Source organism: Jatropha curcas, chromosome 4 (assembly GCF_041381405.1).
Source record: "Jatropha curcas cultivar XTBG-Jc1 chromosome 4, XTBG_Jcur_1.0, whole genome shotgun sequence".
NCBI classification, from domain to species: domain Eukaryota; kingdom Viridiplantae; phylum Streptophyta; class Magnoliopsida; order Malpighiales; family Euphorbiaceae; genus Jatropha; species Jatropha curcas.
Genome location: NC_143154.1, coordinates 9,467,943 through 9,488,673, shown reverse-complemented (window position 1 = coordinate 9,488,673; position 20,731 = coordinate 9,467,943). Strand labels below are relative to the sequence as shown.

At 37.4% G+C, this 20,731-nt stretch overlaps 2 protein-coding genes across 2 annotated transcripts in view; one reads left to right on the top strand and one right to left on the bottom strand.

Annotated features, from left to right (window-relative positions):
- Nucleotides 1-20,731, bottom strand: part of LOC105641614 (WD repeat-containing protein 26 homolog) — a gene marked incomplete in the record, with an annotated part of 48,553 nt that overhangs the window by 14,802 nt on the left and 13,020 nt on the right.
- LOC149496822 (uncharacterized) lies at nucleotides 11,537-18,486 on the top strand. Its single transcript, XM_089719933.1, has 3 exons — nucleotides 11,537-17,107; nucleotides 17,934-18,399; nucleotides 18,479-18,486. The coding sequence occupies exons 1-3, from the start codon at nucleotides 15,842-15,844 to the stop codon at nucleotides 18,484-18,486; spliced, it is 1,740 nt and encodes a 579-aa protein (XP_089576059.1). The 5' UTR covers nucleotides 11,537-15,841.

Here is a 20,731-nt window from a genome sequence, read left to right as displayed (position 1 = left end):
CTTTTAAAATTGAGTGTCTTAAGTGGCATTCTATTAATGAGATATGCTGCATAAGGCACTAATTCTCCCAACTAAGTCTTGGGTACATACGTTGTGAATAAAAGAGATCTAGCTACCTCTAGTGAATGCCTATTTTGCCTTTAAGAAATCCCATTTTGAGCACTCGTGTTTACATAGCTAGTTTGATGTATGATTCTGTTGGAGTCTAGATATGTTTGAAACACTCTATCCATATGCTTTGTTCTATTATTAGTTCTCAAAATTTTAGCCTTGCCATCAAACTGTATACTAATCATTCTATGAAAAGATTTAAAGTATAACACCCCTGGCATAGCAAGATATTGTCCGGTTTTGGCCCAATCCGCACGGTTTTGTTCCTGAGAGTGACGACCCATTACCCTCAAAAGGCCTCTATCTAGTATAAGGCTTGCCTATTCTTATATATATCACTTCAACTTTGTACTTAGCCGATGTGGCATTCGCCTAAGGTAAGCTAACATCTCAAGCTAGCACCTCATCTGGTGCGGATTTTACACTTCAACCCCAACACCACCAACACGACACCCCCCCCCCCCGCGGGCGCTCTTAGGGACTTAGCGTTCTCACTGAGCTTTGCCCCACCACCAGCCATAGGGACAAGGCTTAGAAAGTAATTGAAAACAGAGTAGCTGATGCTCTCTCAAGGAGATTTAAAGGGGGTCCTTCCTGCTTCAGCTTGACATTATCCTCAATTACCCCAAAATGGCTATAGGAAGTTCTAAATTCCTATGAAGGTGATAATGTATTGGCCCCTCCTATTGCTGCTCTAACCATAAACCCTCAAGAAGTGCCTATTTTTTCCTTATCAAGGGGATTAGTGAGATATAAAGGGAAAATATACATTGGAGCTACTACAGAACTCAGGTTGAGATTGATATCCCTATGCCATGAATCCCCTATTAGAGGCCAATGGGCAAATTGGCTAGACTACAACAATCCTTCTATTGGCCAGACTTGCAGAAATCTGTTATTGAATGGGTCCTGCAGTGTGACGAATGTAAAAGATGCAAGATTGAGTCCATTGCATATCCTGGTCTCCTTCAACCTCTCCCAACCCCCACCCAAGCCTGGCAGCATATTTCTATGGATTTCATAGAAAAACTACCCAAATCACAAGGTTTTGACACTATCCTAGTTGTCATCGATAGGCTCACTAAATCTGCCCATTTTATTCCTCTTGCCCACCCATTCAATGCTTCAAAGGTTGCTCATGTATTCCTAGATCATGTATTTAAGCTCCATGGCATGCCTGAGACAATAGTCTCTGATAATCACTAGCAGCTTTTGGAAAGAACTCATGAAACTATTAGGGTCACAGCTACAGTTCAGCTTTGCATACCACCCCCATACTGATGGCCAAACTGAGAGGCTCAATAGATGCATTGAATCATATCTGAGGTGTATGACTTTTCAAAAGCCAAACTAGGGGAGCAAGTGGCTCAGTCTAGCTGAATATTGGTATAATACCAATCACCACAGTGCCATTAATATGAGTCCCTTCTAGGCTCTCTATGGGTACAGCCGTACTCTACCAACCCTCCATTCAGCTTCTACTTCAGTAGCATCAGTAGAAGATTTTCTTCAAGCTAGAGAAGCCATGACTCACTATCTTAAGGAACAATTGGCTGCCTCTAAGAATAAAATGAAGCAGTATGCTGACAGGCACAGGTCAAATAGGGAATTTGCAATAAGGGACTGGGTTTACCTCAAAATTCAGCCCTATAGGCAAGCTACTCTAGCCCTTAGAAGATCTCTTAAACTCACAGCAAAGTATTATGAGCCATTTCTGATAATAGACAAGATTGGCAAAGGTAGCTTACAAGCTCAAGTTACCTCCTAATTGCTTGATACACCCTGTGTTCAGCAACTAATGATCAAGTGGGTGAACAGCTCTTTTATCAAGCAGCAATTTCCTGAGTTTTTTCCTAGGAATTAATGCAGTCGGGGGGGGGGGGGGTGGTATTGTTACATATAAGAGAAAGGGTAGAAATGTACTTAGGAATTGATGTACCTAAGAAACAAAAATGGTTAGTTAGAATATTCCTACAGTACTAGACACAGCTGGTGTGACAGCTATTGTCCTTTATTCTCTTTTTTCCTATACGTATACGTCTCATTAGAGGCAAGAATATCCAATTCAGTAATGCAATCAATTCCTCTCTCTCTCTCTCTCTCTCTCATTCTCTTCTTTTCTTCTCCTATTCTGCTTATCTTTCTATTCTCAGACCTGCTGCACCTCTACCCGCCCTATTTTACTCAAATAGTTAGGAATATTCCTAACAGGATGTTACATAAAGCTAGAAAATACTTTGCTTTTATCAAATAAACCCAAGTTAATCTAATACAATAGTCAATAAAGGTAAGAAACCATTTAACCACACAATGGAACAGTAGAAGTAGGTCCCTATATATCCGAATAAATTGTCATAGAAGGAATTCTATAAGAGACTGTCGACTTCCCTCTTACTGATCACTGATGATCTTAGGTTTCTCTCTTAATGAGCCCTAATCTATTCTTAAATTCCATCAAACAGACCCATAACTAGATTAGTTGTTGGGACCATAACAGAATCCTATAAGATCATATATACTTTCTCCTCCAATTCTATCTTATATGCTTGCATTAAAGCACTTGCGTATGATCTATGATGCTCAACTTGTCATCTAATTGAGTATTGATTGTGGGCACCATGCCTTATTTTTGTTCTTCATGGGTTTTACTGAAACATTATGTTGGGGCTTTGTTATTCATCATCTGAAGCAATATGACAATTGCAGTATTTGTTGATGCACAAAAAGTCTAGAACTTTTTAAACCCATTGTTTATGTTATTGTACCATGTAATTGCCCTGGCTATTGCACCATTTTTTCCAAAATTGGATTATTTATATTATAATTAGCTCAAATTTTTTAGAATATTCAGGTCTCTGTTAGGTTTTCATGTTTAAGATCTTACTCTAGTTGGATTTGTTGTATGGCAGTTTCAAAGGAAGATATTTTAGCAATAACAAGGAATGTGTTCTGGGTCTATTTCTTGGTTTTGACTGGTAGTTTTCTGCCTAGTTGGTTGATATATTGGGTTCTTTGTTTTCTCTTTTCAATATTCTCTTGTCAAATTCTAGGGTTAGGATTATTAGCTACTTTATTTATTCTGCAAAGATATTTTATGGGTTATGGTGTTAGAAGATAGATTATGAAAGAAAAATAGAAGATTGATCCAAAGGACTAGAAAAGAAATTAAAAGAGTTGTTAAAAATTTATACTTGCTATTATAAACAACTTGAATAAAGGGATGGACTTGAATGGAGGTGACTAGGAATAATGAGAAATCCGATTGGAGGTGACTAGGAATAATGAGAAATCCATTCAATTTGTTGATGAATCAAAATTCAGCTGACATGAAAATTTTGATCCAACCGCAAGAAAATAAGTAATCTTTTCATGGAGAGTGTGACAGAATATGTGGTTCAGAGTTACATGTGAAGAAAAAGTTGCAAAATGGCCAAGATAGATGGGTCTTTGTGTCTCATATTTAATAGAAATGTCAATGCTATGTCTGGAAGTAATTACTCTAAAGTCAAAAGGCTTTCCTAACTTTGCGTCTATCCTGGGGAAAATGAAACTTATATAATGGTTCATGGCTTGCATGTGCCTAGGCTTTTTATAGTTGCAACTTTTATTTAATTCTCATAAAGATAAATGAATAGTGCTGCAATAAAGCTTCTTTTGGAAGACTCATTTAACATGAAGACACATTTCCAGACGCCTCACATCTTCTTAGGAGTCTATTTAGTTCCCTTAGAAATTAATTAGTCAAATGAACTATTATGCATTAAACAAAAGTCCTAATTTTGTACAACTGTAATTTGACTCTTAATTTCAAGACACTACTTATTCTACAAGCTCCTAGTTTTAAGAGTGTGAAATTAAGTTACTCATAATTACTTGAGAGAAAAATAATGAAAAATATATATATATATATATATATATATATATATATATATATATATATATACACACAATTCATTTGTAGTCATATCCAAAAGAACTTGTGCTCTTCATAATTTTCTCTAATAAACTTTAATATCAAGCTCTCATGTTTCATTTTTTTATCCTATTCTGCACTAATTTAAATCAGAATTGATGTAGAACCAAAAAGAGCAAATGCAAACGACAAACAAATCCTTTGCAAGGTAGAAACTAAACTAGGACTATTATAGTGTTTGAATAACCTTAGGGGCATATTTAATACGCTGAATGGGAATGGAAAGGAATTTCTATTGCCCATTCCCTTATTCAGGAGCCATTACGTTATGAAATTGGTGATGGGTTTTGTAATGATTTAAGTAAAAGGGATTCTTACCCTCCTCTTCTGAACTCATATTACATGGCTTAGGTTTTTATAGAATACCTTAAATCCCTTATTTTTTTTTCTATATTTGTTTCAATAATTTTATTATTATTATTGTTTTGCCTTTTTTAATTGTTTTGGCTTTCTGAATACTTATTAATATATTAGGGAAGTAGAAATTTAGTTTACTTTTCTTCAAGAGATATACATGACATGTTGAGATTTTGAGGGGTTATCTTGTTATGGAATAGTTGAAATTTGCCAAAATTTCACTCGCATAAAGATTACATTTTTTTAAAAAAGGTTTTTAATAGTAAAAATTATAGATTGAGAGATATTTTTTTTCCTTCTCATTTATTTACAAATATTAAGAGATAATCATATGATTATTGTAAAGAATAAGCCTGTTTTAATAATATAGTTAATTGAATATTATCGATGAGTATTTTGGTGTTTTTGCTAATTCCGGTTCCATTCCTTCAATATTCCTATCAACCAAACACATCAATGGAATCTGAATTCTCATTCAATGGGGCATATTAAACACATGGATATGACTTCTATTCTCTATTCCATTCCTTATTCCATTTCTTGCTCCGCACTAGACATAACCTAGAAATATTAGGATTAGGAGTCCTAATTTAATTAGGACTACACAATAATAAATCTCCACAATTTCTACATTTTATATTTATAAAATAAGCACTCCTAAAACCTTAGGAATAGTATTTGCACCACTCCCCCTTGGTTGAAAATAAATCGACTCTATGAAGTTTATCGCAAAGAAGCATCCAAGAGAGAAGGATTGAAGGTCTGAAATTCCTCATGTAATTCAAGTAGGGATAGATCTAAGCTTTTGTACAATGGAGAACGGGCCAATGGCTCGCATATGAAACTTCTTTAGAGAACTTTTAAGAAATCTTTCAGGGTGAATGCGAACCATAACATAACGCCTACATTGAATTCTTTAGTGCTACGATGCACATGACCAAGAAGTTTGTAATTTTCATTTCTTAAAGCAACCTTTCGCCTAGTCACCATACAAATCATGAATATGTTGAGCAAAAGATTCTATAGTTTGTGAAAGATGAATATCAGGAGGAAGAGGAACAAGATCAATTTGTTTGCAGGGAGAATGGCATGAAAATCTCAAAAGGACTTTTACCTGTGGAACACAGTAAGTTGCTTGGCTTGGGAAGTAATTGTTGTCAGGGGGCTGAACAGAATTAGGAACTAAGGTTTGGGGGGCAAAATATATTTATTTACTCTTTGAGGGATCATAATCTGACTTTTCACTAGGAAATTAAATTTCTAACATGGGTAAATCTTCAATTCACCTCCTATTAGTTCTTTTGACTCTTTTTAATTGCTTATCAAACCATTTCCTGTGTATAATTTTTTTGGCTTTCTATCATCTTGAACAAAAATAGAGTGACCTAGATTTATTTTTGTTGATGGCTCTACCACTATTGTTTTTTGACTCAACTTCTCTTAGCCAAGCACATCTGCTTTGTGCCTAGGTTGTAGCACCCCTTTGTGCTTTAGTGCTCCTTGTGCATTTAATGACTATAGTTTTGTTGGATATTGTGTATCTCCTTGGCAAAGCATTTTGAAATGGCCTTTGGATCCCTTTGAAAAAAAAATATCCTGTGAATCCTTCTTTATTCATCTTATTTACCCCTCTTAAGATCCGCTTTTCTCTTGTGATAGTGAGGACTTCTGTTTGGTTTTGGTGTTGTCCAAAAGGTGGATCCTAACAATATTTTACGAATAAAAATATCTGTTTGACTTTTATATTTTTCACTAGTGTATTATGTGTTACAAGCATCGAGAGGTGGCAGCTGTCTTTAGTATCTTAGATGAGTATTGGGCATATCTAAAGTCCCTTGATTTTATTGGTTTAGAAATTATAATGGAGAGGATTTGGTGGTAAAGATATGCTAAACTTCTTTGGACTTATGTTTCTATTTCTGTTTTCCTTTGTTTATGTAATGGAGTCTTTGGATGAAACAAATGCACAAAATTTCAAAATTCAGAGTTTGTCTGGGACAGCTTGATTGATTTCTATATATGTTCTGGCAATTGATTGAAGTGTATCTTGTTCATATTCAATTGGCATTTTCTCTTTGATTTGCCTATTATGCAATCCCTTTAAGATTGAGTTTACTAGATCATCTTCATTGGAAATTTTTCTTAGTTTGTGGCTTAATCTGTCCATAACATTGTGTCTAACACTAATTGATTTTCTATATTTGCATTTGGCATATCCATATAATGTTTATTTTTTGTATTACATTTTGCAATTCTTGGGTACTTGGTGTTAGCCATTTATTGCTCTAGTACATTTTAGCTATACAAGTAAATGGAATCTCTAGCGCATACAACTAATTTGGGAGGAATAGACTCATTGAATTGAGGAATTATCTTCTAAGGTCTTGATGTGACTTCTAGGCAAAAAGCAATTGGTTGAGCAATGGTATGGCTATCTCAATGAACTAATTTGGGCGGAACACACTTCTAAGTTCTTGAGGTGACTTCTAGGCTCTAGGCAATGGTATAGGCTACCCCATTTCATTGAGTTCATATATATTTTCCTTTGGAGTAATACAATGCCAAAAATTGTTGAGATTTTCCCTATTAATAACCTCCTATTCTACATGATGCGATTCTTTTGTGATTTTGTTGACCTTTTGCCTGAAGAGTGTTGCTGATGCCTAAAACACAATAGAGGAAAGACATGGTTTTGGATTGGGCATTTATTACTAGGAAAGTTAAGTGTACCTAGTTGTGGTGATAAGTAGACTAATGTTGTCTAGCTAGATAAAATTGAGGATTAAATATTAGGCAATTGAAGCTAACCATGATAGGGCCGAGATATGATCAATGAATGCAGTTCATTACATTGATAAGTTTAAGGAGATCAAACTAAATGTGAGTAAGTCTTTAGATATCGCATATACCATTTTGGGTTACATTATGAACTTGATAAAACTAAATATGATATCGCATATACCATTTCTTCCCCTGTAATATACTGGAGTAAATGTAACTCTCCACGTGTCAATGTTGAAATTTGGAGGTGCTTTATGATGTAACTTGGAGGCTTTGACGGTGAAAGGGATCTCTTTGCTACAATTTTGCATAGTTGACTATACATGCAAAGCGGTACACATGCACAAGCAAACATGGCAAGTGAAAAAAAATGGCAAGAAGCACGCACATGCTGTGAACAAAAATGAAAAGGATAAGCAAACACAAGATGAGAATGCACAATATTCAAAATTGAGCTAGAGGGGAGGACAGGCACAAAAATATGAAGAGGTTATTAAGTGAATGAATTGTTGTGGTTTCCAATGATGTACATCACTGGATAATAGGAAAAGAGGAGATGAGAGTACGGCAGGCAAGCCATTTTAATAGGCTAGCAGCTTTCTTGCATCTTGATTACTATGCCAAAATAATAGTAATTCATTTTCTTATGCTGCAATGACATTAAAAATAGTAGAAAAATAATTTGAATTAAGATTTTGGTGGAATTTGCATAGATTCAAACCTTTTTATCTTGTCTGTTATTTGTATTCTCCAGCTCATTCGGAACGTTCATTAACCATCCGTTTAAATGGACATCAAAAAGACAGAGCAGTAAGAAAATAAAAAATTCATGCTTTTTTTAACTTTATGGATTTGCTCTTTTTTATTTTTGTGTATCTGAGTGCTTAGTTGATTGAAAACGTTGTTGTCCCTTGTTATTATTAGTCTCTAAGTTATGAAAATGTTAGCCAGACTACGGCTGTGAACTTGAGGTGAATTAGGTTTTACCCTTTCATCCGTGGTCTATTTTAGTCAATTATTGAGTTCAAACTACGTGAAGAGATGTTGACTTTATAATTTTTCCGTCACACTTGAATTTTTGACAAATTGAACCTATATATATAGCTTGATATTGAATTATCAGAGATTAGGTTTTTGGAAGAAACTAATTCTCTATTTTCTTGTGTATTTGTGATTTACATCAAGGTGTATATATGCACATAAACCTACAACTATATAGGAAATTTACAATAAAGAAAAGAAATCAAGGATCCCTAAGAGTCATATAAATGAACTCTCCCCCTCATATGAAAATGTTTGCTATTAAGCCCTTTAGTGAGAACATCTGCAATATGATTAGCCGAAGTCACATGAGTAAACTTCAAAACACCTTGGATGATTTTTTGTTTTATGAAATGTCTATCAGTCTCAATATGCTTTGTTCGATCATGTTGAATAGGATTTTGAGCAATACTAATGGCGACCTTGTTATCACAGAACAAAGTCGAACCTTCTCATTTTAGCATTCACAATTCTTCCATTATCTTCTTTAGCCATAACAGTTTGCAAACCCCTTGAGCCATAGCTCTATATTCTGCTTCTACAATTGAACGGGCTACTACAGTCTGCTATTTACTTCTCCAAGTAATTAGGTTTTCTCCAACAAAGGTACAATAACTAGAAGTTGATCTCCGATCAATTGGAGATCCAACCCAGTTAGCATTAGTAAAGGCTTCAATTTTGAGGTGACCATGTTTAGAGAAAAGTAGACCTTTTCCAAGTGCAGACTTTAGATATCTTAAAATGCGAAAGACAACTTCAAGATGAGAACTACGAGGATTATGCATATATTGACTAACTAGACTTACAACATATGTTATATCAGGTCTAGTATATGAGAGATAAATCAATTTGTCAACCTAGCAATTTGTGATTAACTTCAATGGGAGAGTTAGCTGGTTTACGACCCAACATGCCAGTTTCTTTCAAGAGATCTAGGATATATTTCCTTTAAGAGTGAAAGATCCCTTTATTTGATCGAGCGACTTCTATACCTAGAAAGTATCTCAAACCTCCCAAGTACTTGATCTCAAACTCATGAGCCAACAACTTCTTTAAGCGAGCAATTTCCTCTTCATCATCTCCAGTCACAACCATATCATCAACATCGAAAATTAGTAAAGTAATCTTACCATTAGTGTCTGATAAACAAGGTATGATCAACATTACTTTGAGAATAACGAAAGGAAATCATGTCCTTACTAAACCCATCAAACCATGTTATAGGTGACTGCTTCAGCCTATACAATGCTTTCTTCAATCTGTAGATCTTACCTTTGGTTTTCTCATTATCAAAGCTTGGAGGAATATTTGTATACCAAAGCCACCAATCTGGCTTTGTACCTATCAATTGTGCCATTTGCCTTGTGTTTTACTGTGAAAACCTATTTGCATTCCACTAGTTTCTTCCCTAATGAAGGGGTAACAAGTTTCCAAGTTCCATTTTTGGCCAAAGCTTTCATCTCCTTCTCATTGCTGTTTTCCATTGTTGAAAGAATATTTCGAATTTCTTTTTTTTATTGTGTGTTATATTTTCAATCTCTACATCACTATATATATACACAAGATTGTTCCAATATAGGAAGAGATCTAAATAGGAATAAACCTAAATTAGGAAAGACAATAAACCTAAACTAGGAAAGACAATATTGATTTTAATTACAAAGCTTTCAACACTCCCCCTCAAGTTGGTGCATAGATATTACTCATGCCCAACTTGCAAACCAAAGGATGAAACAGTTTGCTATTCAAACCCTTCGTGAAAACATCGGCTAGTTGCTCTTTTGAAGCTATATAGGAGACCTTTATAAGGCCTTCAACTATCTTCTCTTTTATAAAGTGACGATCAATCTCTATGTGCTTAGTTCGATCATGCTGGACTGGATTATTCATAATACTGATGGCTGCTTTACTATCACAAAACAAGGATATATTTGTTGTTTCAACCAACTTTAACTCTTCCATTAATCTGCGCAACCATAGGAGTTCACATATTCCTTGTGCCATAGCTCTATATTCTGCTTCTGCACTGGACCTTGCAACAATAGCCTGCTTCTTGCTTCTCCATGTGACAAGGTTTCCTCCAACAAAAACACAATATTCTGAGGTTGATCTCCTATCATCAAGAGAACCAGCCCAATCCGCATCTGTATAGCCTGTTATTGTCAAATGGCCATGTATAGAAAATAAAAGTCCTCTACCAGGAGCTGATTTTAAATATCTTAGAATCCGATGCACAGCTTCTAAGTGAGACTCCCGAGGGTCATGCATATACTGACTCACTAAACTTACAGCATAGGCAATATCTGGTCTAGTATGGGCAAGGTAAATCAACCTCCCGACCAATCTCTGATACCTGCCAACATCAACTGAACTTCCCACTCCAGCTTGAAGCTTATGATTGGCTTCAATAGGTGATTCTGCGGGTTTACATCCCAACATACCAGTTTCTTTAAGGAGATCAAGGATGTACTTTCTTTGAGAAATAAAAATCCCTTTTTCTGATCTAGCAACTTCTATCCCAAGGAAATATTTCCCAAATCCTTAATCTCAAACTCCCTAGCTAACAAATTTCTCAAGTGAGTCATTTCTTCTTCATTATTTCCAGTCATCACTATATCATCAACATAAACAATAAGCAAGGTGATCTTACCTTTATGATGTTTGATGAACAAAGTATGATCAGCATCGCTCTGCATGTACCCAAAAGAAAGCATAGCTTTACTAAACCTTTCAAACCATGCCCTTGGTGATTGCTTTAGCCCATATAATGACTTCTTCAGCTTGCAAACTTTTCCTCTGGTCTTGTCATCATCAAATCCAGGAGGAATCTCCATATACACCTCTTCTTTCAAATCACCATGTAGAAAAGCGTTTTTAACATCAAACTGATGTAATTCCCAGTCAAGATTGGCTGCACAAGACAGCAAAATTCTAATTGTATTCATTTTGGCTACAGGGGCAAAAGTTTCCTGGTAATCAACTCCATAGGTCTGACTGAACCCTCTAGCTACCAATCTGGCCTTGTACCTCTCAATGGAACCATCTGCCTTATGTTTAACTGTGAACACCCATTTACATCCAATTGGCTTCTTTCCTGCTGGAGGAGTTACAAGATCCCATGTCTCGTTTTTTGCCAAAGCTCTCATCTCCTCAACCATTGCAGCCTTCCATTTTGAGTCGTGTAATGCCTCTTGCCAATCCTGCGGTATAGAAACAGAAGAAACAGACAAAACAAAGGCTCTATAGGAAGGGGACAGAGCATTATAAGAGATGAAATGGGAGATAGGATGTTTAGTGCATGTTCTAACTCCTTTTTTAAGAGCAATAGGAATATCAAGGTCATTGTCAGAAGGGCTGGAATCAAGATTAGGATCAGAATCATCAGGAATTAAAGAAGACTCACCAAGTTTTTGTTCGGCTGTATTTTCAGAGCCTGAAATTGGAGAAGACGGTTGATCAGAGGTCTCATGCTCCATGGTTGTATCTGTATTAGTCCGTCGTGTGTAGGTTTTCAAATCAGGTCTATCCAATCTTTCTAGAGGTTTGGGTTGTTCTCTCCTACTATCTATGTCTACAGGAAACTCCCCCTGGAAAGGAACGTCATTCATCACCTCTTCCATCTGATATTTCTCCCCCTGAAGAGGTGATTGGGAAGGAAAATAAGACTCAAATTCCCGAAAGGTAACATCCATACTCACAAAATATTTTCTAGGAGGATGATAACACTTGTATCCTTTTTGAGTAGCAGAGTAACCAACAAACACACACTTCAAGGCTCTAGGATCTAATTTGCTTAGACCATTCTGATGAACAAAACAAACACAACCAAAGACTTTAGGAGGTACAATATAAGAGTTTTTTCCTTGAAGAACCTCTAATGGAGTTTTAAAATTTAAAGTACGAAGAGGCATACGATTGATAAGGTAAGCAACCGTCAAAATAACATCCCCCCAATATGGTTTGGGAAGATTCATAGTGAACATAAGAGACCTAGCTACTTCCAGTAAATGCCTATTTTTACTTTCCGCAACTCCATTTTGAGCACTAGTATTGACACAACTAGTTTGATGTATAATACCATTAGAATCTAAATAGGTACGAAAAACTGCATTCATGTATTCAGTACCATTATCAGTTCTTAGGATTTTAACATGCGCATCAAACTGAGTACAAATCATTATATGGAAATTCTGAAAACACGAAAAAACTTCATTTTTTGTTTTCATCAAATAAACCCAAGTTAATCTAGTACAACAATCAATAAAGGTCACAAACCACCTATAACCAGAAAGAGAGACAGTTTTAGTAGGACCCCATACATCAGAATGAATAGTAGCAAAAGGAATCAAGCTTTTATTATTAATTTGAGAATAAGAATGCCTGGTGTGTTTGGCAAGTTCACAAGCATCACATACTAATGAATCGAAATCACACTTAGCAAATAAAGTGGGAAATAAACGTCCTAAAACAGAAAAAGAGGGATGTCCTAATCTCCTATGCCATTGAATAACTTCATGGGAAGGATTTCTAGAAGTTCCTAACAAAGCTTGACCGGTACCCGATTTTGAAAAACGACAAACGTCATCCAACAGATACAGTCCATCGCGCAAGCTACCACTGCCAATCGTTCTCCCCGTGTTCAGTTCTTGAAATATACAATGAGTAGGGTAAAAGGTTACTTTGCAATTAAGCGCTTTTGTGATTAAACTAACAGATAATAGATTAATAGGGAATCTAGGGACATGAAGAACAGAGGAGAGTTTAATATTGGAAGTACAGTTAATAGAACCTGTGCCAGCAATGGGTACTAAGGAGCCATCCGCAATGCGAATTTTTTCTGTGCCTTGATACTTAGAATATGTAAGGAAATGTTTTATAGAGCCTGTTGTATGTTTATTTGCTCCTGAATCTATAACCCAAGAGGGTTTTGCAATTTTTGCAAGAAAGGTAAGAAAAGCATTACCTGAATTAACAAAATTAGAAGCTGCAGTCTGAGTTGAGGAAGAATCAAGCTGTGACAACAATCGTTTCAGGGACTGAATTTCCTTATCAGAAAAGCTACCAGTAGTAGATGTTTCCTCACATAAAGCTCCACCATCAGATATGTGTGCCTGCAGTCTAGAAGAACTGACCCGCTTTCCTCCACGCCCTTTAGTTGGGCGTCCATGTAATTTCCAGCAGAACTCCTTCGTGTGCCTGTTCTTACCACAATAGTCACAAAATAATTGATCTCTGTTTGAAGAACCGTTCTTGGCAGCCTGTATATGTTCACTTGCAGAATTAGCAATCAACCCTGCTTTATCAATTGTAGATCTGTGAACCATTGCATTCCTCCGAGTCTCCTCTTGCTGTACAAAAGAATATGCTTGTCGCAAGGATGGAAAAGGATCTCGTCCAAGAACTTGGACTCGAATTTGATCATACTCGTTGTTTAGCCCAGCTAGAAAATCATACACACGTTCTACTTCAATCAACTTCTGAACTTGAGTCGCATCATCAGTACATTTGGCTTGAAAGTCTTGGTAATAATCCAGTTCTTGCCATAACCCACTAAGTTCAGCAAAATACTGAGCGATAGTCAGATCTCCCTGTTTGGTTTCATGAACTTTCTGTCGCAATTCATACCTTTGAGCATAGTTTCCAATTTGCGAATACGTCTGTGAAGCGGCATCCCATATCTTCTTAGCTGTATCAAGAAGCAAATAGCCTCGGGAAATAGTTGGCTGCATGGAATTTATTAACCAAGACATAATAAGAGAATTCTCGGATTTCCATTTGTTAAAGCCTGGATCTGTCGAACCTAGTTTAGTTGCGCCACCATCAAGGTATCCCTGCAAACCTCTTGCTTCAATGAATAATAAGCAAGATCGAGACCAAGCCAGGTAGTTTGTTCCATCTAACTTCACCGGACTAATCTGAAGAGAGGGGCTCTCTGAGTGAAAACCCATATCTACCTTTTTTCCGTCAGCCATATTGTCAGAAAAAAATTTTTAAGCGGCAGTGGCGAAGAACTGGCAGCGGCAGAAATCAACCAAAAAAAGGAAAAAATTGCAAAAAGCAAAACTGGTGCTGAAGAACCAGCAAGGGAAGAACGCCACAACAAATCGAGGCCGTCGGAACAAAAAACGTCGACGGATCTTGCCGGAAACAGCCGAACGCGCCGGCGCGTGAAGAACGGCCGAAAACTTCTGGCGGCGCGTGTGCACACGCGCGTGGTCGGACAGCGACGCGGCTTGGATGGAGGGCTGATCAGCAATCCCTCTTCCTTCTGAGCTGGGCGGTGACGGCCAACTCCTAACTCCAGCGGCACTGTGTATATCTCAGCCCTGTTTCAAATCGAAACCGTCGCCGAAAAAATTCACGGCAATGGCTCTGATACCATGTTGAAAGAATATTTCGAATTTCTTTATTTTATTGTGTTATATTTTCAATCTCTACATCACTATATATATACACAAGATTGTTCCAATATAGGAAGAGATCTAAATAGGAATAAACCTAAATTAGGAAAGACAATAAACCTAAACTAGGAAAGACAATATTGATTTTAATTACAAAGCTTTCAACATCCATTTTGGACCTTGATATGTTTCCTGCTAATTTTGTGAAATAGAAATAGAAGAAACAAACAACACAAGCTCTATAGGAATGAGATAAAGAGTCATAAGAAATAAATTGGGATATAGGGTGTTTGGTGCAAGTACTAATCCGTTTTCTAAGAGCAATGGTAAGATCAAAATCATCAACGACAAATTTAGAGTAAGGAATATTAACAGAAGGGATTGCATCAAAATTAGAACCAAGAGTTATAGAAGACTCACCAGATGGTTTTTTAAGAGGTGATTGCAGAGATGACGATTGACTAGGTGTATCATGCATGATGACATTAACCTTCTCTCTTCGATTGTACCTCTTTAAATATAGCCTATCAAGTTTATCCTTTCTTGGTTCATGCTTGTTAAGGATTAGTTGTAAATAGAACTCTATTAGGAGTTAGATTCCTATTAGGTTTATAGTATCTTGTATGTGTATATATATGTGTCCCTATTGGTGAATCAAATATAGAAAAATATTTTTCCCATTAAATTTACATGGTATCAGAGCCTTTGGCTCGTTAGTTTTTTTTTTTTTTCCCTTCTTCCGTTTCTGCGTTAACGTTTCCAGCTACCGGCGACACTTCTATTCCGCGCTTGTCAGTCTAGGTCACCCATCTAGACCTTTGTTTTTGTCTCACCGCCACCTAAGGGAGGAAGAGTAACCTCCGATCGGCGTCTCCACCAAATCCGGTGACCTGAAGACCGGCGAGTGTGTCTCACGCGCCGTCAGAAGAATCGGGCGTCAGCTCACGTGCCGGCGAGTGGAGGCGCGTCCGGCAGTTTTCGGTGATCAGATTTGGTCTCCCAGGATCGACTCGACGTCTAGACTCTTTTCCAGCGGTTAGTTTTCGGTTCTGGCGGCATCTGGTAGGCGCTTTCTTTGTTTTTTGCTACTGCTGTTTGCGGCTTTTGGTTCCTTTTGGTATTACTACTGTTTTGTTGAGTTCGTGCTATTATTTGGTTGCTGTTAGGTATTTTATTAATGGAAACTACACCCACAGATTCTAAAGCTCTTATTACTGAATTGATCCCAGCAATGAATAAAATCACAGAACATAGATTGAAAGGAACTAATTATTTAGATTGGAGTAAGACAATTAGAATCTATTTAAGGAGTGTTGAAAAAGATGATCATCTAATTGATGATCCACCAATTGGCGACAATAGACAAAGTTGGCTAAGAGAAGATGCTAAGTTGTTTCTCCTCATTCGCAACTCTATTGACAGTGAAGTGGTTGGGTTAATTAATCATTGTGAGTTTGTTAAAGAATTAATGGATTATCTTGAATTTTTGTACTCGGGAAAAGGTAATCTGTCTCGTATGTATGAAGTCTGCAAGGGATTTTATAGGGCCGACCAGCAAGATAAGCCCCTTACAACTTATTTCATGGAGTTTAAGAAGATTTATGAGGAACTTAATGTTTTAATGCCTTTTAGTCCTGATGTTAAGGTTCAACAGACGCAGCGAGAACAAATGGCTGTGATGAGTTTTCTTGCAGGTCTTGCTCCAGTGTTTGAAACTGCCAAATCACAAGTTCTTTCGGGCAGTGATGTTACCTCTCTTCAGGAGACTTTTGCTAGATTGCTACGTACTGAAGGTTCTCATACACCTTCCCCTTCTGATAATAGTGCCCTTGTGAGTCGTAATCAGGTAGCTAGACAGCCAGGAAACAGAGGAAGAGGAGGAAATAACCGCAGTAATGGACCAATCACTCGGGAGACAAGCATTCTTATCTGCCATTATTGTCATGAACCTGGTCACACTAAACGATATTGCAAGAAACTAATAAATAAGCCACCAAGGGTAAATATGGCACATCAAGATTATGCAGTTACTTCTTCTGACAACAATGTAACAATTTCTACTGCGGAGTATGCTGAGCTCTCTAGATACCGTTCCTCTAAGTCTACTGATTCCTCAATTGCTGCTGCTGCCAATTCAGGTACCCCTTCTTCCTGTCTTATGTCTACATCATCCGAGTGGGTCATTGATTCTGGTTGCACCGATCACATGACAGGTAACCCTAGTCTCTTATCCTCATTAAAAGAACCTAAACAATTTAATCGTCATGTTACTTTAGCTGATGGGTCCACATCTCCTGTCAAGTGTATTGGCACCGCCAATCCCATTCCATCTCTTCCATTGTCTTCTGTTTTTTGTTTGCCTCGTTTTTCATTTAATCTATTATCTGTTAGCAAAATTACTCGTATGCTGAATTGTTGTCAAATTTTATCCTACATATTGTGTGTTTCAGGATCTTTTGACGAAGCGGATTATTGGTAGAGGACGTGAGTCTGGTGGCCTTTATCTTCTGGATGAACACGTTTCATTATCTCTGGCTTGTGCTGGTGCTCTCTCTCCTCTTGAGGTTCATTGTCGTTTGGGTCATCCGTCATTGTCTACTTTCAAGAAGTTGTGTCCGCAGTTTCAGTCTTTATCCAGTTTAGAATGTGAATCTTGTCAATTTGCCAAACATCATCGTTTACCTTTAGTTCCTCGAGTCAATAAACGGGCTTCATCCCCTTTTGAGTTAGTTCATTCTGATGTTTGGGGTCCATGTCCTGTTATTTCTAAAACTGGCTTTCGGTATTTTGTAACTTTTGTGGATGATTATTCTCGTGTTACTTGGTTATTTTTAATGAAAACTCGTTCTGAGATATTCTCTATTTTCTGTTCTTTTTGTGCTGAAATTAAAACTCAATTTAATACTTCTGTTCGCATATTGCACAGTGATAATGCTAAAGAATATCTATCTACTTCCTTCCAATCTTATATGTCACAAAATGGTATTCTCCATCAAACATCTTGTGTTGATACTCCTCAAAATGGGGTTGCAGAAAGAAAGAATCGACATCTTCTTGAGGTTGCTAGGGCACTTTTATTCCAAATGAAGGTCCCTAAACATTTTTGGGCTGATGCTGTCTCGACTGCATGTTTTTTGATTAATCGCATGCCTTCTTCTGTGCTTAATGGTGCAATTCCTTATAATGTCTTGTTTCCTTCTAAACTTCTATTCCCCATTGAACCTCGTATTTTTGGTTGTACTTGTTTTGTTCGTGATGTTCGTCCATAGGTTTCCAAATTAGATCCAAAGTCCCTTCGTTGTGTTTTCCTTGGGTATTCTCGGCGTCAAAAAGGGTATCGTTGTTTTTCTCCCGATCTTGACCGTTATCTTATTTCTGCAGATGTCACATTTTTTGAGAATACTCCATTTTTTCCTTCTTCTATATATAAGAGTGAGGGGGAGGATGACGACCTTTTAGTCTATACTATTCGGCAAGTTCATAACTCTCCTGCTCCTGCTCGTATTCCTGACCTTGCTCCTACTCCTACTCCAGCGTCTGCTGCTCCTATTCCCGCTCCTGCACCAACATCTACACGCCCTCGTTTTGAACAGGTTTATTCCAGGAGACCAGGAACTCTTGACTCGCTTCCTCCACCTGCCGTTTCAACAGAAGATCCGGTTCTCTCCACTCAACCTGAGCCTGTGCCATCCACTCCCCAGTCAGACCTTGACCTTCCTATTGCTCTTCGAAAAGGTAAACGCCAGTGTACCTACCCTATTTCCTCTTTTGTTAGTTATGATCATCTTTCTTCTTCATCTCGTTGTTTTGTAAGTAACTTAGACTCTGTATCTATTCCTAAAACTGTTGTCCAAGCTTTGTCCCATCCTGGTTGGTGTGCAGCAATGAAAGAGGAGATGGCTGCCTTAGATACTAATGGTACTTGGGATCTTGTGCCTCTTCCGGCAGGTAAGAAAGCTATTGGTTGTAAGTGGATTTTCACCGTTAAAGTGAATCCTGATGGGACTGTTGCTCGTCTCAAAGCTCAATTAGTTGCAAAGGGCTATTCTCAGATCTATGGCTTGGATTATTCTGATACTTTTTCTCCTGTTGCCAAATTGTCTTCTGTTCGTTTATTTATTTCATTAGCAGCTACTTTTGACTGGCCTTTGCATCAGCTGGACGTTAAGAATGCCTTTCTTCATGGGGATCTTCAGGAGGAAGTTTACATGGAGCAACCACCAAGCTTTGTTGCTCAGGGGGAGTCGGGTAAAGTGTGTAAACTTCGAAAATCTCTTTATGGCCTGAAACAGAGTCCTCGAGCTTGGTTTGGTAGATTTTGCAATGTGGTACATCAATTTGGCATGCAGAAGAGTACATCTGATCATTCTGTATTTTTCAGAAGCACTAAGACTGGTTTGATTCTACTTGTGGTTTATGTTGATGACATTGTTATTACAGGGAGTGATTCAGCCGGCATTACATCACTCAAGTCATTTCTCCAGACCCAGTTCCAGACAAAAGACTTAGGATTGTTGAAGTATTTTTTGGGTATTGAAGTATCTAGGTGTAAGAGAGGCATCTTCTTATCTCAAAGGAAGTATGTCCTTGACTTACTGAAGGAAACTGGAAAGTTGGGTGCCAAGCCATGCAGTGCTCCAATGACTCCAAATTTGCAACTTTCAATTGGTGGTGAGCTATTTGATGATCCTGAGATGTATAGACGGTTAGTGGGCAAATTGAATTATCTTACCGTAACACGTCCAGATATTGCTTACTCTGTGAGCGTCTTGAGCCAGTTTATGTCTTCTCCTACTGTTATCCATTGGGAAGCTTTAGGACAGATTTTGTGCTACTTGAAAGGTAATCCAGGTCGTGGCCTGCTTTACAGTAATCCAGGTCGTGGCCTGCTTTACAGTAATCATAGGCATTTGAACATTGAATGTTTTTCAAATGCGGATTGGGCAGGTTCGAAGGTTGATAGAAGATCAACTTCAGGATATTGTGTTTTTGTAGGTGGAAACTTGATATCATGGAGGAGCAAGAAACAAAATGTAGTCTCACGATCGAGTGCTGAATCAGAATATCGAGCTATGGCACAATCTGCTTGTGAATTAATTTGGATTCGTCAGTTGTTAGAGGAAATTGGCTTCAAGTCATCCTTGCCTGCAAAGTTATGGTGTGATAATCAAGCTGCTCTTCACATTGCATCAAATCCAGTATTCCATGAACGAACAAAACATATCGAGATTGATTGTCATTTCATTCGTGAAAAGATACAACAGGGTGTTATCTCTACAGGACACGTTAAAACAAGTGAACAGTTAGGGGATATCTTTACAAAAGCTCTAAACGGACCCCGGGTTGACTATCTTTGTAACAAGTTAGGCATGATTAATATCTATGCTCCAACTTGAGGGGGAGTGTTAAGGATTAGTTGTAAATAGAACTCTATTAGGAGTTAGATTCCTATTAGGTTTATAGTATCTTGTATGTGTATATATATGTGTCCCTATTGATGAATCAAATATAGAAAAATATTTTTCCCATTAAATTTACAATGCTCATTGCTAGTGTTTAGATTCACAAATTGTTTAGGAACAGATACGGACATAGGAGTTAAAGGAGCTTTCTCTTCTATCATAATCTCCCCTTGAAGAGGAGTTGGGGAGAAATAAGGCTCAAGACTCTCTAAAGGTCTCATCATACTCGCAACGTATTTTTGGGTTGGAGGATGATACCACTTATAACCCTTTTGAGTGGTAGAGTAACTAACAAATACATATTTCAAAGCTCTAGGTTCTAAGTTGCCTCAATGCCTGTGATGAACAAAACAAACACAATCAAATACTTTTGGGGGAACGTTATATGAGGTATTACCCTGTAAGGCTACTATGAGGCTTCTAAAATTGAGTGTCTTAAGAGGCATCCTATTAATAAGAAGTAGCAGAAAGCACTACATTTCCCCAATAAGTCTTGGGAGCATTCATGGTGAATAAAAGAGATCTAGCTACCCCTAGTAAATGCCTATTTTTTCTTTCAGAGACCTCATTTTGGACACTAGTATTCACACAACTAGTTTGATGTA

What these genes read in the sequence shown, in the direction of transcription:
- LOC149496822 (XM_089719933.1), top strand. Translation starts at nt 15,842, where the DNA reads ATGGAAACTACACCCACAGATTCTAAAGCTCTTATTACTGAATTGATC. An exon ending in TTTTATCCTACATATTGTGT is followed by an intron (nt 17,108 to 17,933) that starts GTTTCAGGATCT and finishes GTTCGTCCATAG; the next exon opens with GTTTCCAAATTAGATCCAAA.